The sequence below is a fragment of the Poecilia reticulata genome, linkage group LG11 (genome assembly GCF_000633615.1).
Source record: "Poecilia reticulata strain Guanapo linkage group LG11, Guppy_female_1.0+MT, whole genome shotgun sequence".
Taxonomy (NCBI): domain Eukaryota; kingdom Metazoa; phylum Chordata; class Actinopteri; order Cyprinodontiformes; family Poeciliidae; genus Poecilia; species Poecilia reticulata.
In genome coordinates, this window is record NC_024341.1 from 18,311,429 (window position 1) to 18,338,468 (window position 27,040).

Consider the following 27,040-nt stretch of genomic DNA (forward strand, 5'->3'; position numbering starts at 1 on the left):
GGAAGAAATCTTTCGTGTGGATGACAACTGTGCTTCTGATTTCCTGAGCGCAGTAACCGGAATTAAAATGAGGCACGGAAAACAAATGTGGGAAAAAACAGGAGAATGGAGGCGAGATCTTAGGAAGACCATTCTAGAGGAAGGCTTTGAAAACGTGAGTATGATTGCAAATTATTTTCATTTTAGCCTTGATATAAACGATAAAATTATGAATATCAACCCAATCACGTACTGAAGGTTGTTTGCTAACATTTCTCCTTGTTCGTCTGCAGCTTCTTCAAGATTTATAGAGGTGCTTAAATGTTCAGCTGCAGCTTGAAAGGAACTTTGCCACAAAATTCACAACGTAACTTTTTGGGTGTTTGGTTAAAAATAATCTATAGTTGTAGTTATATATGTTATAAAGCTCTTTTTTTTGCTTTCATTTCCCATATCCCTATTTCAGTTTGGTGGCTGTCAGTCAATTCCTGTTGGAATCAAATTACATGTTTTCTATTGTTTTAGTTTTTGCAATAACATATTGGAAAACGTAACCGCTAAGATCTTATACAATGTGACATGGAAACAACTTGATAAAAATACATATTTTGTAACTTAAAACCTGAAAATAAACCTGATTGTCAGTGGTGCTACAATGAAGATAATCACATCTGAGCCCCTTAAATACTTGGATATGTTCATGTGACCTCAGTAATAGTCTTTTCTTTGTGGCATGTGGGTGAGGGGGCTTACAGCAGATGGGCAGGTTTTAGGCCCTGAGAGGCGTTTGAGTCTGAAATCAAGGCAACAATAGGACAGCTGAGAAAAGCTCCAGCTGCTGTTCACAAAGTGAGACCCGGCAACAGACAACAGATGTGCTGTTATTGTGGAAAAGGACAATGTTGTGCTGATATGAAGATTTATTCAGCTTAAAATCTGGGGCAGATGTAGATGTGTGTGAAATAACAATAAAAATCTATCTAAAAAAAAGAAAAGAGAAAAACTGTTTTCTTGATTTATAAAAAAAACCCATGATGAGAAAACAAACATGGCATTTTTGTTTTTATCTTAAAAAGTGTTTCAGAACTTTTCATAAAATGCTACGTGATTTTATTTGGGTTTTTTGATATGATGGTCCTGATTTATGGACAAAAGAAGAAAAGCAAAAGAAAGAAAAAGAATAAGAAAGAAGGCAGGAAAAGAAATAATGAACGAAAATAAAGTTTAAAAAAAGAGTGAAAATGAAAACTAAAAGAAAAGGGAAAAGAAAGCTAACAAAATAAAATGTATAAGTAAAAGAAAGAAAAACACATTAAAAGTAAAGGAAAGAAAAAATTATAAATAAAAATTGAAGAAAAAGGGAAAACAGAAGGATCGTGATGTCACTCTGACGGAGCTTCTCTCTCTCTCTCTCTCTCTCTCTCTCTCTCTCTCTCTCTCTCTCTCTCTCTCTCTCTCTCTCTCTCGCTCTTCAGTCTGACTCGAAGCTAACAGCTAACCGGAACCGTAAAAATGCTTTTGGACCCATAAACAGAGTAACGGCGGCTCTGCTGGCCTCAGTCCCGGCTCTTTGAACTCTTATCGGGTCAGCCGGCCTGTTGCTGGGTTCGGGTTCTGGTTGCCTGACGGTGGACGGGCTGGATGGCCATGTAGCTCCGTTAGCATGTCTCGGCTGCTGGGCCACTTTCTCCACCGTTAGGCTCATTAGCAACAGTCCGCCTGCYAGCTCTCCTCTGTGAGGGGGGGATATATATTTGTGTTGCAGTTAGATAACCGTATTTCCTCTCAACATGTGTCGGTGTGTTGAACCARCGGMGCTTATTCCCGTTATGAATCCTTTAACCAGCTAGTAATAACCGCAGCGCTGCTAGCTGAAGCTAACGGGCTCGGATGTCTTTGTTTCCAGCGGCGCAGGTCAGCTGCGGCCGTTAGGAGGATTTTATGGAGATTTTAATGCGTTGAGTCTATCGGGTGTTTTTTTWTTTWATTTTATTTTTAATGTGGTCAAGCTGACATGCAGSGYTCTCTTCMGTGACCTTGGTATCATCGCATCAGATCGATCAGAAAAAGCCCAACAGCTGGTTCCGACTCCAGGGTTATTATGGCCCTCAGTTCAGACTGCAGGCAGAGGGTCGTCTACCTGCTGCTCCTGTCAGGTAAGAAGAGCTCACTTCCTGGGCTCAAATGGGTCAGAAAGCATTTGTTTAATCTGAATTAGTGTAAAATTAATCAAAATATTGATCTCTATTCTATTGTAAGCAGATTGCACGATTAAATTGCTTCATTTTTTATGGTGTCGTCTCACCACAAACATTAAAATCTCCCCTCTAGTTTTGTTTTTTATTATCTAAGACTGTAAAGATCCTTAAAAATGTATAAATATTTCGTATTTCTGGTAAGTGCTCATTTAATGTGATGATTTTTGTTAGGTCTCTGACAATAACAATAAATGATCCCAGTAGTTATTCCAACAAACGATAATATTTCCAAGTTATATAATGGTTATGGCATAAAAATGCAGGAACATTTTGTTCTCAAAGATCAATAAACTTTAAATTCCAGTGAACAAGTAACACTGGAACTGGAAGACGTTTTAAATATTCAAAAGAAATRAACAAAACAAACAACAGATCAAATGAATAATGACGTCTCTGTGAACAAAATTGCTCTTAAAAAAAAAGGCGAGTTGAGACTAAAACTYCAAACTGAAGATTTTTATCATCCAGTTTTTGGTGAAAAGAGAAAAAAGCGACAAATTATATATGAAAATTATTGAGCTCGTTTTAATTTATGATGATTGATTGATTTATTGCTTATTGCGACAGGCCTCATTATGACAAATAAAGATGTGACTTTTCCTGGTAAATACTAATTTCTGTTTTTTCCTCCTGATTTATGACTATTTTCTGTATCTGATTAGATTTTTTTGTCTACAATCTATAAAAGTTATTTTTTTAAATGTGCAGATTATTGGGATATTTCAATTTATGTAACTCAGTGCAATTTCTTTCATCTGAGGGTGAAATATATGTCATAAATTAGTTATTAGTTGCTTTTAATCAAACAGAAATTGGAGAAAATKTAAAAAYAATTCAAATKTATGCAGCAAAGTATATTTGTCACCTTAAATTATTTTAAATAAAAAATCTTAAAAAGTTTGAAACRTCGCTGCTGCTAGTTTACAATTTAAGAGGCAAAAAAATTATTAGCTAATTAGAAAAAAGAATAACTTACTGAAAAATCGGTACCTCTGATTTCTGGTGCTTCTCAATCTTTAAATATAGATAACCGATTTTAACTTCACATGCACAATTTTTAAATAAAATGTAAAATTTTATTGTCACGTTTATTTGATCAAAATGCTTAACAAAATGCTCTAAATCTGCGTGTTTTTGCKGTTTTTCATTAGTTACTCAGTCATTTTTAAAAACGGAGCTCTTGGTTATAATAAAACTAAAGTAAATGTAACTTTCTGCTCAGTGAGCCGACCGTAGCTCCCTCCTCACCATGCAGGTGCAGCACTGAAAGGTTCAGATCCACATTCAGCTCAGCAGGTGATCATTAAACGTTTAGAAAGGCTGAATCCGTGCTTTTTCTCTCTCTTGTTGTTGTTGTTGCATTAGACCAGTGTTTACCAGTGAAATGAGAACGCCGTCCCATAATCCTCTGCAGGAAAAGCATTAAAGTGATGCCCTGCAGGGATATAATCAGATCGTCAGCSTAAAGCTATTCATCGCACTATTATTCTTCTGACTGYCWYGTTTATCGTGGGAAATATTTCTTTACTTATTTAATAAAACGTTTATATTTTTAGTTATTTTGGAGTTCTGCTTTGAAAACACAGATTGCTCTTTCAAATGAAGCCGTTTCATTTCAGCATTTCTGACTGATTACTATTATAAAAGAATCTGTTGTTTGTTCGTCAGAATGAGCCTAATGCGTATGAATGTGCTGTTCAGTGTTCCCCCCGTTTCTCCCAGGATGCATTGCTTCTTCTCAGAGGAATGACAACGTCTACGTGTCTGGATTCTCTAACGGTGCGTTCAGAGGCTCTCGGCTGTCGGTGTTTAGCGGTTCCTGCGGTGAAGCTGTAACAGAAACTTCTTCCCTCCGTGCAGCCTGCGGCGACGTGGCCGAGCTCCTGCGGGCGTCCAGCGGCGTCATCACCAGCCCCGGCTGGCCCTTCCAGTACCCGGCCAGGCTCAACTGCAGCTGGAACATCAGGGCCCGACCCGGGGACTCCATCACCATCAGGTGACAAACGCCGCGCCGCAAGCTGGCATGTTTCTGGGTGTTRATATCGGTTTAAACCCTTCAGCTCTTCAGCATCGAGCTTGATCTCCACCGATCTTTACAAAGCCTGACCTGCTGATTCTGACTGATACTTTTTATGTCTGAAGTGTCGCTAAATATAKCAAGAAAGTTGCTGAGATTGTGACAGTGGGGCGACTATTGTTGACTGTAAACGAGCAGACGTGACCCGGTGGGCCGGTCCGTCAGCCAAGCCTCTAAAAGCAGAGCAGAAAAGGACAGAGGCTGATTTTTTATAATTTTTCCTTTGCTGAAGTGGATGAGTGTCTGCCGGCCACCAATCAGTCGTTTTGTCTGTTTTTGAATTTTTCTTGTCACTGGAAAGTTTCTGCTTTTTTTACATCAACATCAAATAAGAAAATGTTTCCATAAACTAAGAAAAATMTAAGTAAATAATTATATTTATCAGTGATTAATTGTCTTTTTAGGTTGCAGCTCAAAGCGAGTTTTTTTCTTTCTGAGGATAAAAAAAATGGATCCTTTGCTCACAACGTTTTCAGACTCCTGATSTGAATCTCGTATTTATCTCCAAAGAAGGAAAGTTGGTTTTCCTGAATGTTTTTAGATGCATAGTTGAGGGATTATTTTAGAAAACTGGCCTTTTTCTTGGCCGGCTGCTCGGTTCATGATGTGGTTTGGCTCTTCCTGTGGTCGCCTGCTGTCCGTCTGCTCTGGGTTTATTTCAGTGCAGGGGTCAAAGTTCAGGCCTAAAGTTAAACCAGACGACTACAGCCTGCTGCAGAGTTTAGGAAACATTTCAAACCTTTTTTACTTATCAGCTCCTGCATTTAAACGTTTTATAGTTRATGTGTGTTTGCTAGTTAATGCTCTCGGTGTTTCTCGCCTTTTTCTTTCTTTTTTTTTCAAATTGACTTTTTTCAGTATTCTGATTTTTTTCTCTCAAATTTACATTTTTTTTTCTTTTCTTTTTTTTATTCTGACTTTTTCACAGAATTATTATTTTTTCTCTCTAAATTATGACTTTAGTTTCTGACTCTTTTTCTTCTGAGATCCGAAATCAATTCTGATTTAAAAACTCCTCTTCCTCTCCCGTATTTTTCAGTCGTTCTTTCCCAGGATGAAGAACATTTTTATTTATTCTTTTGCAGTTTCCAAGACTTTGACCTGCAGGGTTCTCATCGCTGCACCTCAGACTGGATGTCCATCAGCAGCTACAGGAGCCTGGACGGCCTGCGGGTCTGCGGCTCCTCCCTGCCGCCGCCGTACATCTTGTCCCAGGATCACGTCTGGATCCACTTCCACTCCGACGACGGCCTGGCGGGGAAAGGCTTCCGGCTGTCCTACATCACCGGTGAGGACGGCGCGCTCGGCTCTGGGTCCTTCCCGTCTCCGTCATCCTGTGATCTCTGGCGCGTCGTCCTGTTTGTTGCGTAACGGCTGTTCAGAGAGCCGTGATGTAATTCTGGATTAGTCTCAGATTTAAATCCTCAGAGCGCCGACTAAACGGAGACGCCGGGGCGGCTCAGAGAGATTCCAGCTGCCGCTAATCGGGGATGTTGTTGCAGGTAAACCGGAGGCGTCCAGCTGCGACGTGGACCAGTTCCACTGCTCCAACGGGAAGTGCATCCCGGACTGGTGGCGCTGCAACTCCATGGACGAGTGCGGGGATAACTCGGACGAAGAGCTGTGTGTGGACTCGCCGTTTTCCTTCCAGCCCTGCAACCTGAACCAGTTCCCCTGCCTGTCCCGGTACACCCGGATCTACACCTGCCTGCCCCACAGCCTGCGCTGCGACGGCAGCATCGACTGCCAGGTGAGAGCCCGGTTCAGAGCAGGCGACGCCAACAGAACCGATGGGCTTCATGAACCCGGCTGGACCCAACGTAGCGCCAACGATCCAGCTAAATTAGCAGAGACGTAATTCCACCACACAAAAACTCCCAACGGTCTGAAAGGGAGACGATTCGGTTTTCACTGCCGCCGGAGCAGGAAGTGAATCTGAGGGTCCAGTCTTGTGAAAATAACTGCTAGATACTGAAAGTTCCAGTTGTTACGGAGAAATGGGCTAAAATATTTACAGGACATTTAAAGAACCGGGTCCAGTTAAAATAAGCAAAAATATTCAGGCGGAGATTTGAAACTTAAGGCTAAAAGATTTGAGACACAACAGATGAATTCAGTTTTTTCTCCATCGCTCAGCAGTTTTCCGTCCTAATTAAAACCGTTTCTGATTAAGTTTGTGTTTCTGTCCTCAGGATCTCGGCGATGAGATCGACTGCGACGTTCCCACCTGCGGCGAGTGGCTGAGGAACTTCTACGGCTCCTTCAGCTCCCCGAACTACCCCGACTTTTACCCTCCAGGAAGCAACTGCACCTGGATGATTGACACCGGCGACCACCGGAAGGTGACCTCTGACCCCCTGGGCTCAGACAGAAATCTGAAGAAGAACCTGGGTGATCGTCCTGCTCTTCCTCCTGCAGGTCATCCTCAGGTTCACCGACTTCAAGCTGGACGGGACCGGATACGGCGACTACGTCAAGGTCTACGACGGACTGGAGGAGAACCCTCGCCGCCTCCTCCGGGTGCTGACGGCGTTCGACTCCAGAGCGCCCGTCGCCGTGGTTTCCTCCTCCGGTCAGCTCAGAGTTCACTTCTACGCTGACAAGATCAACGCCGCCAGAGGCTTCAACGTCACCTACCAGGTCGGTCCAGACTCGGCTCTGAACGATTTTCACTCCGATTCCCGTCACGATCGCAAACTTCCTGGACCATAAATTGTCCCAGAATTTATTGCGATAATCAATAATGTTGTTGTTTTGAAACCATTTTCAAGTGAAATAATGGKGACGATGACAGAAGACATTCTCAAAGAAAAATAAACTCCTGATGAACATTTAACTCTGGAAGTGGAAAACATTTTAAATGTGCAAAATCAACAAACAAAAAACAGAAACGACAAATTAAATCAATTCAAAAAAAAAGAAAAAAAGCACAAATTGAGACCAAAACACCAAACTGAAGATTTTTATCATCCAGTTTTTAGTAGAAATGTCCGGTAATTAAATTGGATCTGGTATAAAAAACTTTGCACATTTTTATTTCTAAGCTCTCCTGTTGTCTGAGATGTCTGAGCCGGTTCTGTTCTGCTGCAGGTGGACGGGTTCTGCCTGCCCTGGGAGGTTCCCTGCGGGGGGAACTGGGGCTGCTACACGGAGCAGCAGCGCTGCGACGGCTACTGGCACTGTCCGAACGGCCGGGACGAGCTGAACTGCTCGTCCTGCCAGGAGGACGAGTTCCCCTGCTCCAGGAACGGAGCCTGCTACCCGCGCTCCGACCGCTGCAACTACCAGAACCGCTGTCCCAACGGGTCGGACGAAAAGAACTGCTTCTTCTGCCAACCTGGAAACTTCCACTGCAAGGTGAGACGATCAGCCGACTGCATGTGGAATCATGTAAACTTTCTAATCGTCTTTGTTTCGTCGTTTATCTGATTGTTGTGAAGCTTTTTGGTTGTTATGCTGTAAAAATAAACTTTGATTTGATTGAATATGGTGAAGAGACATTGTTTTTTGCATCGGGCTAAATCAATTAATCGCATTGATCAGTTATTGAAATAATCGTCAGTTAATTTAGTGATGAATTAAATGTTTTCTGGAGTAAACGGGACAAAAACAACATATTCAGAGCAGCAATTACCACAAAACTGTACGTGTATATATATATATATATATATATATATAACGTGTTTCATCCAAATCTCCTCAGTAGAGTTTTCAGCTTCATTTAGTTCAAATTCATTTTATATCTGCTGTATTATTAATGCATTTCCAAAACTGGATAAAAAAGTGATTTAAATGAAAAATCTTCAGATTTKTMAWTTAAAATCAGATTTGTTGATTTCAGATTTGTTGCCAGAATAATTTACTACTGATGTAATTATTGGTTGCAGCCTCAGAGTTTAATACGGTTTAAAAACCCTTCTGGTTCTGTAGAGCTAATCTGGTTCTGTAACTTCCAGAACAACCGCTGCGTGTTCGAGTCGTGGGTTTGCGACGCGCAGGACGACTGCGGCGACGGCAGCGACGAGGAGAGCTGCCCCATCATCGTCCCCACCAGAGTCATCACCGCCGCCGTCATCGGCAGCCTGATCTGCGGCCTGCTGCTGGTCATCGCCCTCGGCTGCACCTGCAAGCTCTACTCGCTGCGCATGTTTGAGCGCAGGTGAGGCTCCGCGCCGCGCCGCAGGCTGTCGGATCTCTGCCGGGCGACTGGTGAGGGGGATAAAATCTGTGTGGTTGCCGCAGGTCGTTCGAGACGCAGCTGTCCAGGGTGGAGGCGGAGCTGCTGAGGAGGGAGGCTCCGCCCTCCTACGGCCAGCTGATCGCCCAGGGCTTGATCCCCCCGGTGGAGGATTTCCCTGTCTGCTCTGGCAACCAGGTACATGATTCCACATCGTTCAGCTCACTGGATACGTTTTCACTGCTCCTGTTTCTGCATCAATAMGGAAACAGAAAATCATCAGAACTGAAAGTTTGTCAGGAATCCAACARAAACTTKATTATAGAGTTAAACTCTCACATAATGTCTTTATTCTGACTATTGAATATCTGCATGGCCTCTTGTGCTCTAAGAAATAAAAGTAAAAAACTGATTGTAATCTGTAGTTTGTTCATCATTTWYCGTATTTTCYGCACTATAAGGCACCTAAAAACCTTCAATTTCCTCAAAAGCCGACAGTGCGYCTTATAATCCGGKKCKCCTTWAATATGGACCAATATTGAGCCACAACAGGTCKAGCAACTACGTTAAGCAGCCGCCGACTTAATTTTCCCCCAGCAGAAGAAGAAATGCGCGGTRCATGCTGGGATAGTTGTCAGAACGTTGGTTTGTTAATAAAGTTTGATAATACATTTAAAGCCAGGGGGGGAAGAGAGRCAGAGRCTGYGGCGGCAGCGTGTCGGTTGGTCTGTGTTACCCAGAAAGCAGTTGGGCACAATATCACAACACCAACACTGAGTGAAACAATGACTGGGGCAGCTACTATATAAAGTACTCGGAGACCAATTCTTTACAATGTAGATGTGTAATAATAGAGTACGGAACAAATTGGCAACCCAAACTGAAGCGTCTATTTTATGCGCCTTACAGTGCGGAAAATACRGTAATCAAAACCTATTGACAAAATGACAATAAAAACATTTTTAATTCAAAAACCATATTTGCTGTTAAATTATTAAATAAACAAATAATATATTTAACTCATATTTATCTGTTATTTAGGTTGTTSAACATTCACCAATTCAACTTTTAAATATTCACCTGATCATTGGTTCATTTAGCTCTTTTGAAGAAATACTTCAGAAATGTGAACGCTGATATGATTTTGAGTCTTAAATCATAATTGAGAGAATTAATCATATTTTTKACTTTCAAAGTTATAATTATGAAATTAAAAAATCTCAGAAGATCTTCTGTAAACTGTAAAGCATTTACAGAGACAAATGAAAAACYAATGGCAAACTATTATTTTTGGAGGAATCAAATGTTTTCTAAGGACTGAAACGATTAATCACATTACTAGTGATTAATCGATCGTCAACTAATTTAGCAAACGATTAATCATTTTTTAAAAATCCATTTGCTGAAAGAACAACTCCATAAACTGCACTGAAATATATTCATTTTTAAAAATGTCCTGTCTGCATCCCGTCTCCTTTAGTGAAATAATCTTGTTGCTCAGCTGTGTGTTTTTAAATGGACCCGTCTGTTGAAGGTTTTCTCCGGTCCGTTCTTCCTCAGGCGTCGGTTCTGGAGAACCTCCGCCAGGCTGTGCGCTCTCAGCTCGGCTTCACCTCCATCAGACTTCCCTCCTCTGGCCGCCATCGCAACCTGTGGCGCAGACTCTTCACCTTCTCCCGATCTCGCCGCTCCGGTTCTCTGGCTCTGGTTTCTGCTGACCTGGAGGACAGCTCCGGCACTGGGAGCACTGGGAGCTCCGGCTCGGACCTGCTGTCTCCCGACTCCGACGACACCGACACGGAGGGCGAGAGAGGGCGAGGGGTCGGCGCCGTGGGCGGGCCCGTCGCCGCGCTGCCTAACAAAACCCCGCCTCCCTCCGCCGTGGAGGCCGTCGTGTCGGTGGCCTCGACGCCGAGCCGCGACCGGCCCAGAGAAACCCCGCCCCCGTCCAGCCCGGTTACCGTGGTGACGTCCAGCTCTGATCCGGAGGTTTCCGAGCCCCAGCCTCCTTCGTCCACCGCCCTGCAGCGCCTGGCCCAGAACCTGCACCGCCTCGCCAGGAATCTGACCAGAACTAACCAGAATCAGCAGAACCAGCCGTGGACCAATCAAAGCCCACTGCGCCAGCTGGAGGCGGGAAGAAACGGCCCTGAGGCTGCTGAGCGACGGGGAAGCAGAGAGGAAGAGGAAGACGTTGAGCTCCTCATTCCTGTCTCTGACTCGGACTCTTCATCCTCCTCCTCTTCATCACTTAGCGACATACGGCAGCCTCTGCTGGAGCCGCACCCRTCCTGCGCCGCCGGCCCRGTCCACCATCATCACCGCGGCGCCAGCGGCCGGGGGGGGCGGGACGGCACCTGTGAACACTGCGGGATGGTCCACACCGCTCAGATCCCCGACGCCTGCCTGGAGGCCACGGGCAAGACGGAGAGCAGCGACGACGAGCTGCTGCTGCTCTGCTAGCAGGCTAGCCTGCCAGCTAACATGCTAACTGTCCAGCGTTTCCTCATTCATTGGCTACCATGCTAACTGATTCGCTAACAAGACAACATGCCAACTTCCAAGTAACATTACTAACACATCTCTTAAATTTACTCTTCTGCTAACTAACACGCTAACTTCAGGGCTGCCATTCTTTTAGACTGAAGATGCACCATGCTAACTCGCTAAACACGCTAACTCATGCTAACATGCTAAAATGAATTAACTCTTCATTTCTAACAAGCTATAAATGCCACCCAGAAGCTTCACTTCAAATAGCTAGCTAACAATGCTAACATGTCACACTGGGCTAAAGCTACTAATTAATTTCTTTTTCAGTTTGTTAGCATGCTAGCTGGATTAAAGGTTAAAGATAAATGTACCAAACAGACACTTGGGTGTGATGTCACTGGCTCCTATTGGTACGASCAAAAAAACTAAAAGTTTTGTGGTTCTTCTGCTGTTTGTTTACCGCCTGCTAACCCCACATGTTCGGCCGCCATTTCGCCACTTCGCTGTTTTGTTACTCAAATTTCTTTGAGTATGAAACAGTGCTGTTTACTGTTAGACACAAGACCAGCAATAGATCACTTAGCATTCCTTTGGTTTGATCACATAACACTGCTAACAACTTTGCGTCATACATCCCTTATACTATGCTATATTATTAAATTCTGGGTCAGATTTGGGCTTTTCTTCTCACTATTAATCTCAGAATTTTATGAAAATACTCACATATATAGGTGGAACAAATGTTCTTGTTCACAGGTACTAAATGAAAGTAAGAAGAGACTAACTGGACGTCGGCAAAGAGGCAAAATTACCAAAATCCCACATGATCTTGTTTCCTCTCGCAGGCAAATGGCGCTTCGTCTTCTCATACATTAGCTAACATGCTAACTGATCTGCTAACATGCCAACATCCAGGTAACATTATAAACAYGCTAGCTTCAGGACTGCCATTATTTTTCTGTAAAACTGTACCAAGCTAACTCACTAAACCTGAGACTAACATGCTAACACAGAGTAACAAGTTAACTCATTTCTAACAAGCGAGCTAATGCTATAAATGCCACCCAGATCTTTCACTTCAAATGGCTAACTAGCATACAGTGCTAGCACGTCAGACTGGACTAGAGCTTCTGTCTAATTTCTTTCACGGTTTGTTAGCATGCTAGCTGGATTAAAGGTTACAGATAAATGTATCAATCAGAGTCTTGGGTGTGATGTCACTGTTTCCTATTGGTACGACCAAAAAAACTAAACGGTTTGTGGTTCCTCTGCTGTTTGTTTACCGCCTGACAACCATGCGTTCAGCCACTAGCCATTTCGCCACTTCGCTGTTATGTTACCGTTTTAACAGATTTTTTTTTTTTTTTGTATGAGAAGGTGATGCTAAAACCGTTAGACACAAGGAAATGTGGTCATAAGACTCCCAACAACATCTACCAGCAATAGGTCACTTAGAATTATATTAAGAAATTCTGGGTGAGATTTGGGCTTTTCTTCTCACCATTTATAACAGAATTTCATGAGAATATTTAACTGTAGCAAAAAGTAAACTGGTACGCCTTGGCTTAAGGATATAGGTACGCATTTTATTGTTTACAGATACAAAATGGAGGCAAGTAGAGACTAAGAGGTTGTCGGCAAAGAGGCAAAATGACCCAAAGCCCCCATGTTCTGTTGTTATTCATCTCRGGCAAATGTTCTGCTTAGCGGTACRACAGTAAACCGWCGTACCGCTAAGATCGTCGTACCGTCGATCCCTGACTGAACAGACTGATGGCTCTCCGTTGGCAAGAACGGAATTGTTTGATAAGGAAACCATACGACAGGGTGATTTGTGGGAACTCCTGATCAAATGGAAAAGTTTCAAAGGTCCCTCCATTTCTAAGGCTGCTGGTTGAGTCTGTTTAAGCGAAACGATGAGGATCATGTGACCAGTGGAGGTTTCCAAAGAGGCCTGCTAGCAGCCMGAGTTTATTTTAAGTTTTATTTCCCTGTGGCCAATATAAACATCTTAATGTTGATTTTATGCTGATATTAGCCGTCAGCTGTTAAGACATTGGGACAAAGTTTGATCATATTACTGAATATAAAGCACAATGTCATTTTATTAACCTTTAGTTGAATATTTYTAAACTAAATCCTCACTTTGAGATCCAGGTCATGTGATCCTCATCGCGGTCTTGAAAGTTTTTTTTCCGTCCTTCATGCCGCTTTGTTCTGGATTGGAAAATTTGTCTCGTCCGCTCCAGTTGTTGGGTTTTTCTTCTCATTCACTTCTGACAGTTTCTAAGAAGAAATGAGACCAAAAAGTCCAAGAAGAACCASAACTGGAACGGAAMGCAGCACCGATCACATCTGCATTATAAACGTGGTGTTTTTAGTTTGTGGCTCCTCTTTTCCCGACCCAAACTGAAGCCATTCAAGCGTCTGTATTTCTGATCCTCGTTACTGTTTTGGTACTTGGCTGACCTTGTGTGATTGTGTATATTTATTATTATTATTATTAATATTACTATGGTTATTATTATTGTGTTAAGTTGTTGTTGTTGTGGAGCTGTTTTTTCTGACTTGCATGATCCAATTTGTTTGGTGTTTTTCTTTGAGTCTGTAAAACTAAAACCTGGTAAACTGCACTAAGGATTAAAGGTTCACATCAAGTGAATTGACTCGAGAGATTTAATCTTCTTTCACTTCATTTTCACCAAATCCACTCCAGTTATGGCAAACAGAAATTACCTCCTGAATTAGTTTTCATTTGATGTCTAAATTAGCAGGTCTTTCAGCAGTTCTGTTATTGGATCATTGTTGAACATTTCATTCAAATTAAGATTAAGCTAAATTTCAGATTACGCTCTAAAAACTAATTTTGATTTTAAAAACTGTAAAATGTAACATCTTCTGTATTTTTTCTCCCATGTTTTATAGTTTCCCTGCCTCTGCTGCCCTCTGCTGGTGATGTGCTGCAAAAAAGCTTTGTGTTTGCCATAATATTTCTAAGCAAAGGAAACATGGGGGAAAAAAAGTATTTTCTCAAAATGCTGCTCAGAACAAAGATTAATTTCATTTAATGAATTTCCTCTGCAGAGAAGAAAGGCAGAGACCAAGAAGACCATCGATTAAAAGTGTTTCAACAAAATACGAAGCAAAAGCTTCGCTAACTTCACATGAATGTAATGCTTTTATATTTTAAAATTAATTTGTGAGAAGTATAAACAATCGTTTCTGTGTTACAGAGGGACATTCAAGTGACAACGTATTAGAGCCATATTAGAAAGAAAAAGTAAAATTTGCGTGGAAATTTTAAGTCTAAACTGTTCAACCCTTAAAACTCAGAAATTTCCAAGATTTTTCTAGAAATGTTTTAGATTAATCTCAAAATTTTAATTTTTTTTTTTTTTTTTGCAAACTCTTCAAACTAAAATTTCCAGGGGGTTTTTTTTCTAAAAAAAAAAAAAAAAAAAGTTTTTTCTAGCAAATTTAAACTTATGAAGCTTGAAAATATCTTGGATTAATCTCAATTTTAGATTTTTTCTTGCAACTTTTTTTGACTTTGTCAAACAAGATGGCCGCCCTGGGCGTTCTGAAACCACTGGCTATGGAAACAYCAGGAGCGCAGATTAAATCTTCAAAAAACAAAAACTGAATAAATCAATAAAACTGATATAATCGCCCAGCCCTAATTGGAAGAAGGTTGTTTGTTATGGAAGAAAATTATTTAATCCATTACGGGAACAAGACGTTAAAATGTAGAAAAACAGCAGCTTTTCTTCCTTCTCTTGTACCTTTCTGTGCTCGAGTCACTTCTCGTCTGAACAAACAGAAGACATTTCAAAGAGAAATATGGTTTAAATGATTTGCAAATCATTGCATTCTGTATTTATTTACATTTTATACAGCATCCCAGTTTTTTAAAACAAGGCTGTAGCAGGCATAGCAGCAGAACGTTAAACCTTACAGGACTGACGATGTTTTAGAGAACCTTCATGGATCTAAAGTCACGTTATGTAATCTCTGAAAAATGAGTCGCATGTCAGGGATATTTTACAAAAATCATAAATGACGAAACTATTTTCCAGTTTTCAGGCGACATTCCCAGGGTGTCGGTTTGTTTTCTCTTTTTTTCCTGCTGAAGTTTCTGACGTTTATTTTTTTTTTCTTCTAATCTTTTTTGTCGTTCCATGCAAAAAACACACCACAGCAGACCTCCATGTTCCTGCATCTCCATGGAAACAGAGGCCGCCTGTCACATGACACAGAGGAGCTGCTGTGATTGGCTGGCAGCTGCGAGTCTTTTGGCCTCTCTTTTTCAAAGCATCTTCTGCCCAACCCGTCCCGCCCTCTCCTCGGCGAGGGGTGGAGCCTCCCTCCGCCCCGATGACATCATCATGGCACTGGTACGTCATCGTTGTGACATCATCATGCAGCATGCAGGAGCACAGGAGGGTCACTGCACCCAGCGACCGTTTGTCCCCTCCGGCTCGCCTCGAGGCCCGTTTGACGCGACGACGCAGTCGGTCCCGTCTCCTGATGCTACGATTTGCCGCCTTCGGTCTCCTTATTCGTTAGCGGCGCCAACGCCGGGTCCACCAATGACGTGGCGGGAAACAGTTTGAACCAGCCAATCACCATGTTGGACAGGTCCAAGTCGTCCAGTAGGATCTGAGCAGCTCCCATGAAGGATTTATGATCCATGCGTCCGTAGTCGCCCCAGACGATGATCTGCAGCGACAGACAAACATTTAGACACATTTTCTGTTTTTTTTTATTTATTAAATAGAAATTTAAAGTGAAAATTATGTAAAAAAAAAAAAACAAAACTGCATACTTTGCAACCAAAAGACACAAAATTTACTTTATGACACACTATTACAGCCTTTTTTGTGAACAATCTTTGCATATATTGCATAAAAAGTGAATTTTTTCATACCAGTCAGACCATCCAGGTGTTGTTTGTGAGCATAAAGTTTGTTTTAAAGCAGATCTTACATTTTGTAGGTACAAACTGTTCCGATGTCTGTAGATGTTTAACCACTAACCAAACATTTTATCCAGACAATAATTAGTCGTTGAAAAGCGGTATTTTAGCTTAGCTAGCGGATGTAGCGTTAGCTTGATGCTACTGATGGCTAAATGTCCTCAGAATGATGTGTTGACTGTTTTATTACTGTACTGCAGTTCAGCGTCAAGAGTAAAATACTGACTGATTATGGGTAGAAAAGTGAGATTTTAAGCTGCTTCCTTTCACAGCTACTGCGTTGCATTTCTCCTTAATATAAATTATTCTTCCTACAAAGATATTATAAACTGCTGGTCGACACCAAAGTGTCAGAGAAAGAATGCAGGTCAGAATTGGAACAGATATTTATAACAAACTATCACAGTCCAATGCGGTGAATTACAGGTAGTCGTCTTCATACAGAGCTTTTAAAAGTTCACGTAGGGTTCTCGTCTTTTAGGTCTCCAACATTTCTCCTAACCTCTTCTTCCTAATAACTTTCAAACTTTTGAACTCACATTCGAAGAGGACATTTTGCTTTCATTAGGTCTTTTATTAGCTGACAGAAAACATCGTCACTATTCTGCAGGTTGCAAATTCATTCTCAGTTCAATTAGGCTTTATTTATGTCACATTTCTTAACATCAGATGACTTAAAAAGTGCACATATTTGTAAGCACAATAAAATTTGACCTTTGACCTGTTTTTCTACTTTTTAAGCAACAAAAAGTAGTAAAAAAAACATTAAGATTGTTTTTCATCAATAATCCTCAGATTAGATCAATATAATCCGTCACAGAGCTGGGAGGTTGATTTTTCTGCATGTCTGAGTTAAAAATGACATATTTTACAGCATTTTTTAGTTCTGTTTGTTTGAAGGGGAGATCTTTGTGTCACTTTTGTATTCCCCGACTTTACCTGCAGCACTTTCCCTTCAGGATTTTCTTCAAACTGGAGCTGTTGCTGGTAAAGCGGGTCCAGAGTTTTTCTTGCCAGACGCGTTCGTCTCTTCAGCACACATTTCCCGTTATCCATTAAATACACTTTCACATAAGGAGCTGCGACACAAGCAAACAGAATCACGAGTCAGTCGGTAAAAACACACAAAAAGCTAATCTGCAGGACAAATAGCTCATGTATATGTAATTTATTACATATACATGATATTTCTTCAGTTTTGGTTGTAGATTATTTTAGAAGACTGAAAAACTGTATGTGGATAAATTATAGATTCTTCTATATATTAGGTAATAAAGGGTAACAGCATGTTGACGTGTGTCTGTACATCCTGTCCTGTTTTATTAACATTCTCTGGATAAACGCTCCATCCCACCACCAGAGGGAGCTGCAGGCTCTCATTTAATATCAGCATCACTCCAGTCAGAGACTTTTATAACTTAATATTATCCAGTTATCATAGAAAAAGCAATAAACCAAATTTATTTTATTATATACAGTTTTCATAAAGCTATGAAATATTCAGCATGGATGGACAGAACCTCGTCTATTATATGTGGATTTATTTGATAAGACCATCAAAAAGTAGAGCCTGCACTGCAAAAACACAACATTTTACCAAACATTTGTGTCTAGTTTCAAGTGCAAATAACTTAAAACACTTGAAATAAGACAAAACTAACTGAAAGTAACTCCTCAGCAAGAATTAGGATCTTGTTTTAACTCAGTATTTGTAATATTGATAAAAAAACTGTTCTAGTTCCACTGGCAGATTATTTCACTTAAAAAACTATTTTTTCCCAAATTATAAGTGAAAACAATTTCCTAGTGAAACAAGCACTGAAGGCGATGTTTATAAATGATTTACTTAAAACAAGCTCCTGTGTCTTGCTGATAAATTACTTCTAAGTTATTACACTTGAAATAAAACAAAACTAAGATATTTGCACTAGAAACTAGACAAAAAACATAACTTGGTATGATTTTGTTTTTACAGTGTACGGGGCTCATTTGAAAATGAAGTTTTTCAATAGCTGGCATACGTTGTATTTTTTTATGCTATGTAACATTTACGGCTCTAATCAAGTTTTATTCAGCTGGACTGAGAGCAAAAATGACTCTTTAGATTATGAAAGTCACAAACCCTTGGACTAGGCCATTCCAAGTTCTGGCTATGTTTAAATCTAAAGCATCCCGCTGTAATTCTGACTCCATGTTTCATGTTGTCTCAGTTCCAGCCTAGTTTATCAGCTGCACTGGTTTCATTTTTTTAATCTACAACATTATAAAATGGTTGTTTCGTCACCTGGAGTGTTCTTGTTGCCCTGTTTACCCACAAGCCCCCGGGCCCGGATCACCTCCACGTCCAGCCGCTCCTTCCTGTAGACCATCCCGATCTGGATGTCCCCTGATCAACACACAGCCGCCATCTTTATATGAGCTTCTAGACACAGACAGACACTTCCTGCAGATATTTTTATCCTTACAGCACCTCATCTATGGAGGGTAAGGAGTGACAAAATTAAATGAATAAATATACCATAAAATATATACATGTACGCAATTAAATGTATCATAAAATAATTAAAAACATCCTTAAATAATTAAACATACCAATAAAACTATATCATGAAATTATGACATATACAATTCAATAATTAAATATCCTATAAATATTTTTTAAACAATGAATTTAAATAGCAAAAAATTATGTTTAAAAGAAAAACTTTTCTTTAAAAACATATTAAATTACATGTATATATTTCATGGTATATTTATTTATTATTTACTTAATTTTGTCACTGCTGGCCCTCCATACTCATCAACTAAGACAGATAACTCCTCACAGAAACTAGAAAGCATGAAAACAGAATACTGCAACATGTAAACAAATCATTATACTATAGTTTTAGTCACAGAATAAATGAAGAAACATTCTCAGCACTAAAAATAACTAAGAATTTGAATAAAATTATTGTAAATGAAATTATTTCAATCAACATGTATCTGTAAATCCGCCCTTTCCAAACTAATAAATGAGTAATTGAAAAAAAAAGTAAAACTTTTTATGGTAAAAAGTGGAAATTCTGATATAAATAACTAAGTATAGATGTGAATGAGGAAGATGTATGATTGAATAAATAATGTTTCAATATTGATCATCGATACCCATGGGGGGCGTGGCCAGCGTCTGGCGTCCAGCCAATTGGCCGGGTCCTAATCCCTCCAGAAAGCCGGTGAACTGCTTATCTGACGCCAACTTCACTCCTGGAAATATCAGGCTGACGAGACAAACAGGAAGACATATTATTATTATTATTAGACATTAGCAGCTTTCTCATTACAAATCTGTGAAAAACGTATTTAATATTCTGCTAGTAACCTGTGGCGTCATGCAAAAAAATGCAAAATACAAAAACGTAAATATTTTGGCTGAGAAATCACCTCATTCTAGTGCAAAACTTTATTAAAAAAAACATTAGATTTCTTTTACTGATGTGTTTCAATTAAGCTGATTTATTTACATAATTGAAATTTTATGGCCAACGGAAAATATAGAAAACACAAACCTGTCCAATCAGAGAAATATCCAGAGTTGAATAGTAACTAATTACATTGTTTGTTTACTTTTAAGAGTATTTTAGTATTTTTTTCTGCTCTTACTTGAGTAAAATTCTGTCTTTTCTACCCACTGAATGAAAAACAAACATGTTTTAACCAGAAATTCACCAGAAACAGACACACAGCGGCAGTTTTTGTTAACGTTTCTGAAGTTTTTTTATTGAAAGAAACTGATTTGGAAACATTTTTCTTTCATCTGATTTTGTTATTTTTTGTTACTTATGTGAATTATTGTCATTTTTGTCCTTTAAAGACCAAAACATTTCACTTTACTGTGTATTTTGGACCTGTACACCCTGGACAGGTCGCCAGTCTGTCACAGGGCAACACAGAGACACACAACCATGCACACACACACTCACACCTAGGGACAATTGAGACAGACCAATTAACCTGACAGTCATGTTTTTGGACTGTGGGAGGAAACCGGAGAACCCGGAGAAAACCCACCATGCACAGGGAGAACATGCAAACTCCATGCAGAAATACCCCAGGCCGGGAATTGAACCCAGAACCTTCTTGCTGCAAGGCAACAGCTCTACCAACTGCGCCACTGTGCAGCCCTGTCTGATTATGTAATTTTTAAATATTAAATGATTGATAATCAGTTAATCAGTGACATTTTACCAACAAACTTTTTACTTTTACTTGAGTAAAAATATGTTGAAGTAGTGCTACTCTTGAGTATAATTTTTGGGTACTTTACCACCTCTGGATATATATACCATCTACTCCGGTAGATGGCAGTATTGCACATTAAACTTTTATTGTCAACCACCATACAAAGAAGAAGAAGCCCAACCAGCGTTGTGACGGTGGAAATTATGTATAAAATATGTTAAAATGAAGGATGGTAGTGTGATTTTTTGTTTTAAAAGAACGAAACAGAAGGAAACAGAAACAAAGTGTTGAACTGAAAAGTGCGTACGCTCCGGGTTTTGGGTCCTCGGCGTCCGGATCTCGACTCGGCTGTCGGGTGAATCGAGATTTAAACTCAATGGCCAAACCGGTTTCTACGCTCCTCTGGACAGGAAGTCTTATCGCTTTCTTCTTCTTCTCCTCCTCTGAAAGAAACAAACGAAAGAGATTGAAGACAAATATGGACGAGTGTTTGGTGGAAACTGATCAACAGTTAGGCTGTAGATCTCCTGCAGGAGCTGATGGAAACACTAACTGCATAAAGTGAGCTAACATAAAGCATCTGGAATGTATGGCAGCTTATTGCAGATAGGAAGAAAAAGAAGGGAAATTTCTGCCAAAAAAACTGAGCTTAATCTAAAAATAAATAAATAAAAACATTTTTTTAAGTTTTTTTTAGAAAAAACATGGCCACTGCAAAAATGCAAAATTTTACTAAGTATTTTTGGTCTAGTATTTAGTGCAAATCTCTTAGTAAACTTGAAATATGACAAAACTAACTTTCAGAAAGATATAGGATCCAAGTCAATAACTCCTTAACCTTGATGAAGAAATACTAGTTTCATTGGCAGATTCTTTCACTTTTAACATGAGAAAAATATTCTAAAATCTGCCAGTGGAACTAGAACTGGTTGCTAGGTAACGGGCTGGACTTGGGTGGGGTTGCTAGGTAACAGTTTTAGTCCCCCTTGCCAGTGGAACTAGAACGTTTTCATCAGTATTAAGCAATTATTTACTTAAAACAAGCCTTTATAACTTGCTGAAAAGTTACTTTGTCCTACTCCAAGTTTACTCTTGCTCATTGTTCAATGGAAAGAGTAAAAGAAATCACAATATTTTAGATTTTCTTCAGATGGAAACAGAGATTGGCTTGAAGTCTAAGATTTAAAGTTACCGTAGTGGTATTATGTTCTTCGAAGAAGAAATCAGCTACAACATTTAATTTACTTTTGGGAAAGTATCTTTGAATCAAATTGAATTGTTATATCAGGTAAAAGAGAATCTATTACATAATTAGAAAAAGTAAAAAGGTTCTTAAATGTTCTCCTGTTTCCATTAGGATCTGACTTCCTGTTTGTGTGTGAGCTTTGACCGAACTGGGACCGACCCTCTGGGTTGAGCTGGGACGCGCTCTGACTCTTCTTTCCCAGTCCCACCATTCCCATCATCCTCGCTCCGAAGCTGGAGCGCCGCTTCTTGTCGTCGTCGTCGTCGTCGTTTCTTCCTAACGAGCAAATCTCTCCACCGACGCTGGATGACTTGGTGAGAGGAGCACCAGAGGTAGATGCAGCTCTGAAGTAAAACAAAAAATATTTCTATCAGACAAAAAAAAAGGTCAGATAAACCAGAGGAGTGGAAGACTAACAGGACTGAGAGGGATAAAAACTAAATCAATAAAAACACCAGAAGCCACTGCTGAGGGCAACATGCACTGCAAAAACATAAAATCTTACTAAGTATTTTTGTCCAGTTTCTAGTGCAAATATCTGAGTGCACTTTAAATAAGACAAAACTAACCTACAAGTGACTTTTCACCAAAATGTAGGAGCTTTTTTAAGTAAATGATTGATTTTAAAAGTTACCAGTTTCTCTTATAACAGGACATTTTCCCATATTATGAAGTAATTTACATGTAGAACTAGAACTTTTTCAGAAATATTAAGTAATTATTTACTTAAACTGACTTTTAAGTTATTTTTGTCTTAGTTCAAATGTACGAAAAAATTTGCACTAGAAACTGAACCAAAACTATTTGGTAAGATTTTGTGTTTTTGAAGTGCGAACTGCACATCATTCTTACTTTTCAGACTGCGCCTCCTCCTCCAGCCCTTCCTCCATCGATTCGCTCTTATGGAGCTGAGACTCGCCCTCTGCTGCTCCCTCTATTTCCTGTGCCCCCTCTGAGCCACCGCCCAAATCCCCTGATTGGTCCTCCACAGACTCCGCCTTACTGTTTCGACCAGTCAGAGGACGGGATGGCAAAATGCAAATGGAGAAACATGCAAAAAAGATGGCAGACAAAAACATGCACATGCAAACATCGTCAAAAAATAAAAAACATGCAGAAAATAAATAAAGCGAAACTTAACATACATAAAGCAGGTAGAAGAAAAAGAAAAGACGACAGATCTGAGACGTTTAGACGTTCTATTGATCAGGGCTGCAACTAACGATTAAGTTTTAATTAGTTACTCTGATTATTAATCAGTTAATCAGGTTTTGAAAAAATTGGTACATTCTGCAAATTTTGCATTTAACCAACCATTTAAGCTTTTTTATATACAATATTAGAAATACATAAGGAAATGCAAATAAGCTTATAGTTTAATTAATTTTGTAAATGACGACAAAAACCTGTTATTGTTGAAAATGTAACAACATAACATTCCTTTAGTGCACGATATCTATCTATCTATCTATCTATCTATCTATCTATCTATCTATCTATCTATCTCTGTGGTTCTTAACCTTTTTTGAGGTACCGAACCCCCCAGTTTCATATGCGCATTCACCGAACCCTTCTTCTTATTGCTCCTCCCCCCCGACACACAACATACTTTGCGGTATTCTGATTTAGTAATGTAATTATATTAGCTGTGTTACCACCACCACGCCACTAGAGGCAGTACCAACCCCGAAAAGATGCGACTAAGGAGCAGATTTAGACTATAGAATTTGGTGAAAAGAGTGGAACTCCTTCATTCAGTGCTCCTTCGCAGCTCTTATTGGCTAAGCAATGTAACATGATCCTCTGCAGCAAGTGATGGCAAAGCGGGGCGTCATCACGACTTTACACAAGTGTGTCTTTACCTCCGCGGCACAGGCTCCGCCGAACCCCTGAGACCGACTCACCGAACCCCTAGGGTTCGATCGAACCAGGTTAAGAACCACTGGTCTATATCTATCTATCTAACTGCTCAGAGTCTGTTGTTCTGTCAGCAATTGGCCTTTTTTGAGTCTGCATACTCCAGTTAACGATTAGTCTATTACTAAATTAATTAACAATTATTTCAATAATTGATTAATCGCAATTAATCATAATTAATCCAATTAATTGTTTCTCTCCTATATTAACTTAATGTATGAGAGAGTAAAGCAACTTGAAACTTGTCCACATTTTGTCATGTTCCAGCACAATCACAACCTTTAATGTATTTTCTCAGGATTTTAGTGATAGATTTTATCAGAATTAGTTTTACTGGCTAAAATTGAAAAATGTTAAACTTTAGATTCGTCTGACCAACACTGCTGGTGACAAACTGCAAACAAGATTTCTTCTGGATTTTTTCCTGCAGTTCCTGCTCACAGGTCAAATTTTAAAAGGTTGCATTTAATTTAAAAGAGCAAAAGAGGCTAGCTGCAAATTCGCATCAACATGTTCATATTTAATTTGTAAAAGGTTGTGAGATCCGTAACCTAATAAAGTGCCCTGATCGTTTGTGTTGTAAGATGACAAAAGGAGGCAAATTTCATGAAAATGTTAATACTGTGAGGCTGGTTCCTGGATTCTCACCTGATCTTGAGGGCGGTTCTGGTTTCAGACGCGTTGGACATGGCAGACACATCGCTGACGTCGCTGTCTGACGATTTAAAGGACAGGCTGTCCCTCATCTGAGGACAGAAGACGAGCAAACAGGCGAGTAAGGCCGTGACATCACAAGCAGTTGGTTTGGATTGCTGTGGGTTTTACCTTAGTGGGGTCCTTCATCACACCTGCAGAGACATAAGAGGATAGTTTAAAATAAAAATAAAATGTCAACATGGGATCTTATTGTGAAGCATCAAAGTTTAATTTAAAACAGTAATGTTCAGGTTTGTCTCATGTTACCACAAAGCAGTTTTTGAACTCAGATTATGCTCTTGGTGGAAACACTTCCTCTAGTGTGCTAATACTGCAGCTAATTTTTAGCGTAGCGCTTTTGCTAGTTTTGAAAACTGTTAGCACATTTAACTTCCGCTAATCTCCTCTCGACTGCTTTTTAAACTTTTACTTGAATAAACCTCCGAGTTTAAGTTTTAGTTATTGACTGTCAAGATATTTTTAAGTAGTTAGACGTTTACAGTCATGCTGTTATTTTGAAGTGATTGGTGATCATGTATATAGCATTTTTATTTTCTCTCATGCTTATTCTGTACCCAGAATGCATTGCTGTTCCACAGGAAAATGTTTAAAATGCACTTTCTGACCATAGCCTCTCTGTGGTCAATCAGCAACAGAGTTGGCAAAACTCAGCAACTATAAAACTGAAAATATTGAGTGAAAGGTTGATAATGTTCAAAAACAAATTTGAAGCTGCATGTTGATATGTTGTGTCATCAACACATGGTGGGGTGTCAACATGGTTGAAATCAGCAGTTTAGCATTAGCTTCCACTAAATACCATGTTGATATGAAGCACATTAGCGCTAATAGATCTAATGTTTATGATTAGTGTTGCAGGGTTAGCACAGCAACCTTTTTAGCTAGCGGTGTCCATTACTGCTCTTATGTTTCTACCACAGAAAACAGGACTAAATAATTATCAAACATTTTCAAAAACAAAGTGAAGAGGATGACTACTTTCAGTTTTTCATTCTATCAGAGATGAAAACCAAGCTTGAGTCAAGCACTAGAAAACTCTCTGAAGCAGCTCAAATCTAAACTACAAGCAGAAAGAAGCAGCGTCTCTTTACCTTCTCCACTCGCTGGCAACACGTCTCCTTCAAACGACAACAATCAATGAACAACAATCAGACAAACTGATCAGGACAAAACGTGTCTGAAATGAGAGAGCTGGGCTCGGCAATATCAGTTTCACCAATTAGCACTCTAAAGACCACACTAGACACCAGTTACCATAAATACCTTTTCGGCGTACCTCAGAGCTCAGCTCTTGGTCCCATTTTATTGTCACAAAAATTTTATTCTGTGTTGTGTTTAGCTACAAGCCACTAATACAACAACAAGGAAACAATAATTCAAAAGGGTAATACTCACAATGTTTTTATGACAATAATGGTAACAAGCAAATTATGGCTGACGGGTCTTTTACCTGGAAGGTTACTAACAATTAAAGGGATGCCAACTAAAGCAAACTGTGTCCTCTCCAGACTGCAGTGACTATGATCTAAACACTAGAGGGTGCTGCCGTACCATTGGGTGTTTTCCTCTGCTGGTCCTCCCATGTGACCTCTGCATCATGCAGAAAGAGACAGGTGATTGGTCAAACCCACAGTGACATCATTCAGGTGACCCCCTCTTGGTTGTCAACAACAACCCAAAGCTTCAGTTTACGAGCTCAGGGATCACCTAAACTCATCATCAGACCTCCCTGAGTGGACTTGCCTTTTCTGGTGCCGCCAGGTGTAGCTGAGCGTCTCTCTGGGTCTGACACATGCAGACATGAGGTGATGATGTAACAAACATGGACACATGAATAAATGAAGCATTAAATGAATGAATAGTATTGAATGTGAGGAATGTGGAATATTCTAGTAGTAAACTCCTGAATTGACCCTTTGCATGACGTCATGCTTTTAAGAAAATAGCCCAGCTCTGCTATGATGGATGTCAAAACAATCTGTCTGCAGAAGTTACACAAATTCGGAGGAGTACAAGCAGACATCGAAATTTAAAATAATAGCATGTGAAGCTAGCGTGCAGGTTCAGGTACTACTGGTTCACACCCATCAACTGTAAGAACTAGCTTAATCCGTCTTTATACTCACAGATACTGGTGTATAAAACAACCTATTTAAAACAATCTTTAAAACAATCTATGCTTAGCCTGATGAGGAGCAAATAAAGCCTAGTGGACCGCCAGGCTTATAGTACACTGGGGGAAACGCCGAAACTAGATGTTTGTATGCTTTCTTACACTCCAGTGTAAGGGGAAAAGTTGTTTATGACATTGGTATAAACCATGTGGCTGGAATTCAGGCTTAGTTGACGATTTGATTAAATATTTGGGAGAAGTTATGGGTCGGTCTCTAAGGTAGCTATGTCCAATTTTTGTAAATACCGCCATCTATGAGCCCCAACTAGATGTGCTACTTCCACAGACAAATCAGCTTGACTTGAGCAAGTAAAAGTAAGGCTATAAAAACAATCACAGTCGCTCCTTTCAATACTCCCATTGTCTGTCATGGCGCCTCAACGCAATTAGGTGACATAGATGCAAAGGGTCAATATCAGGCTACCAGCCCACAGACATACACACCTGGAGTCTGAGGGGGTGGGGCTGGTGAGGGTGCTGGTGAAGGGGCTGGGGAAGGAGTTGGGGGTAAAGTGGATTCAGGAGGTGGCTGTGGTTGTACAACAGGAGGAGGGGGCTGAACAGGAGCAGGAGGCGGGGCTGGGGTAGGTGCAGGTGTTGGGACAGAAACAGGGGCAGCTATAGGTGTTGATGTGACTGTGGGTGCAGGTTGAGGTGCAGGTGTGGGTGCAGCGGGAGGTACAGGTGCGGGTGGAGGACCAGGGGTGGGTGCAGGCACAGAAGCACGTACAGGTGGGGGAACGGGTGCAGATGTAGGCACAGGTGCGCGTACAGGTGGGGGAACGGGTGCAGATGTAGGCACAGGTG

General features: G+C 40.3%; 2 protein-coding genes across 13 annotated transcripts in view; one reads left to right on the forward strand and one right to left on the reverse strand.

Annotated features, from left to right (window-relative positions):
* The first annotated feature begins 1,423 nt into the window (after positions 1-1,423).
* On the forward strand, positions 1,424-13,646 carry lrp12 (low density lipoprotein receptor-related protein 12). 2 transcript variants are annotated; one of them, XM_008422322.2, is made up of 11 exons: positions 1,424-2,135; positions 3,939-4,016; positions 4,098-4,233; positions 5,400-5,602; positions 5,817-6,064; positions 6,507-6,656; positions 6,733-6,954; positions 7,405-7,671; positions 8,271-8,473; positions 8,557-8,689; positions 10,052-13,646. In XM_008422322.2, the coding sequence occupies exons 1-11, from the start codon at positions 2,081-2,083 to the stop codon at positions 10,952-10,954; spliced, it is 2,598 nt and encodes an 865-aa protein (XP_008420544.1). In that variant the 5' UTR covers positions 1,424-2,080; the 3' UTR covers positions 10,955-13,646. The 2 variants fall into 2 exon arrangements, with proteins under 2 accessions (XP_008420544.1, XP_008420545.1); XM_008422323.2 differs by having other exon boundaries at positions 3,960-4,016.
* Positions 13,647-14,823: 1,177 nt separating this feature from the next.
* The window catches only part of LOC103472577 (regulating synaptic membrane exocytosis protein 2-like), a 46,208-nt gene continuing 33,991 nt past the window's right edge, over positions 14,824-27,040 (reverse strand). For 9 of the 11 annotated variants that reach the window (XM_017307394.1, XM_008422306.2, XM_008422302.2 and 6 more), the window contains 9 exons: positions 24,169-24,191; positions 23,992-24,089; positions 22,279-22,428; positions 21,586-21,770; positions 20,488-20,623; positions 19,107-19,219; positions 18,244-18,345; positions 16,899-17,038; positions 14,824-15,703 (listed from right to left, as the gene is read on the reverse strand). In XM_017307394.1, coding sequence (XP_017162883.1) covers positions 15,515-15,703; positions 16,899-17,038; positions 18,244-18,345; positions 19,107-19,219; positions 20,488-20,623; positions 21,586-21,770; positions 22,279-22,428; positions 23,992-24,089; positions 24,169-24,191 — 1,136 coding nt within the window. In that variant the 3' untranslated portion in view covers positions 14,824-15,514. Of the gene's footprint in view, positions 15,704-16,898; positions 17,039-18,243; positions 18,346-19,106; positions 19,220-20,487; positions 20,624-21,585; positions 21,771-22,278; positions 22,429-23,991; positions 24,090-24,168; positions 24,192-25,151; positions 25,179-25,611; positions 25,651-25,803; positions 25,846-26,677; positions 27,028-27,040 lie in introns of all 11 variants that reach the window. The other 2 variants (XM_017307401.1, XM_017307398.1) reach the window with 2 other exon arrangements.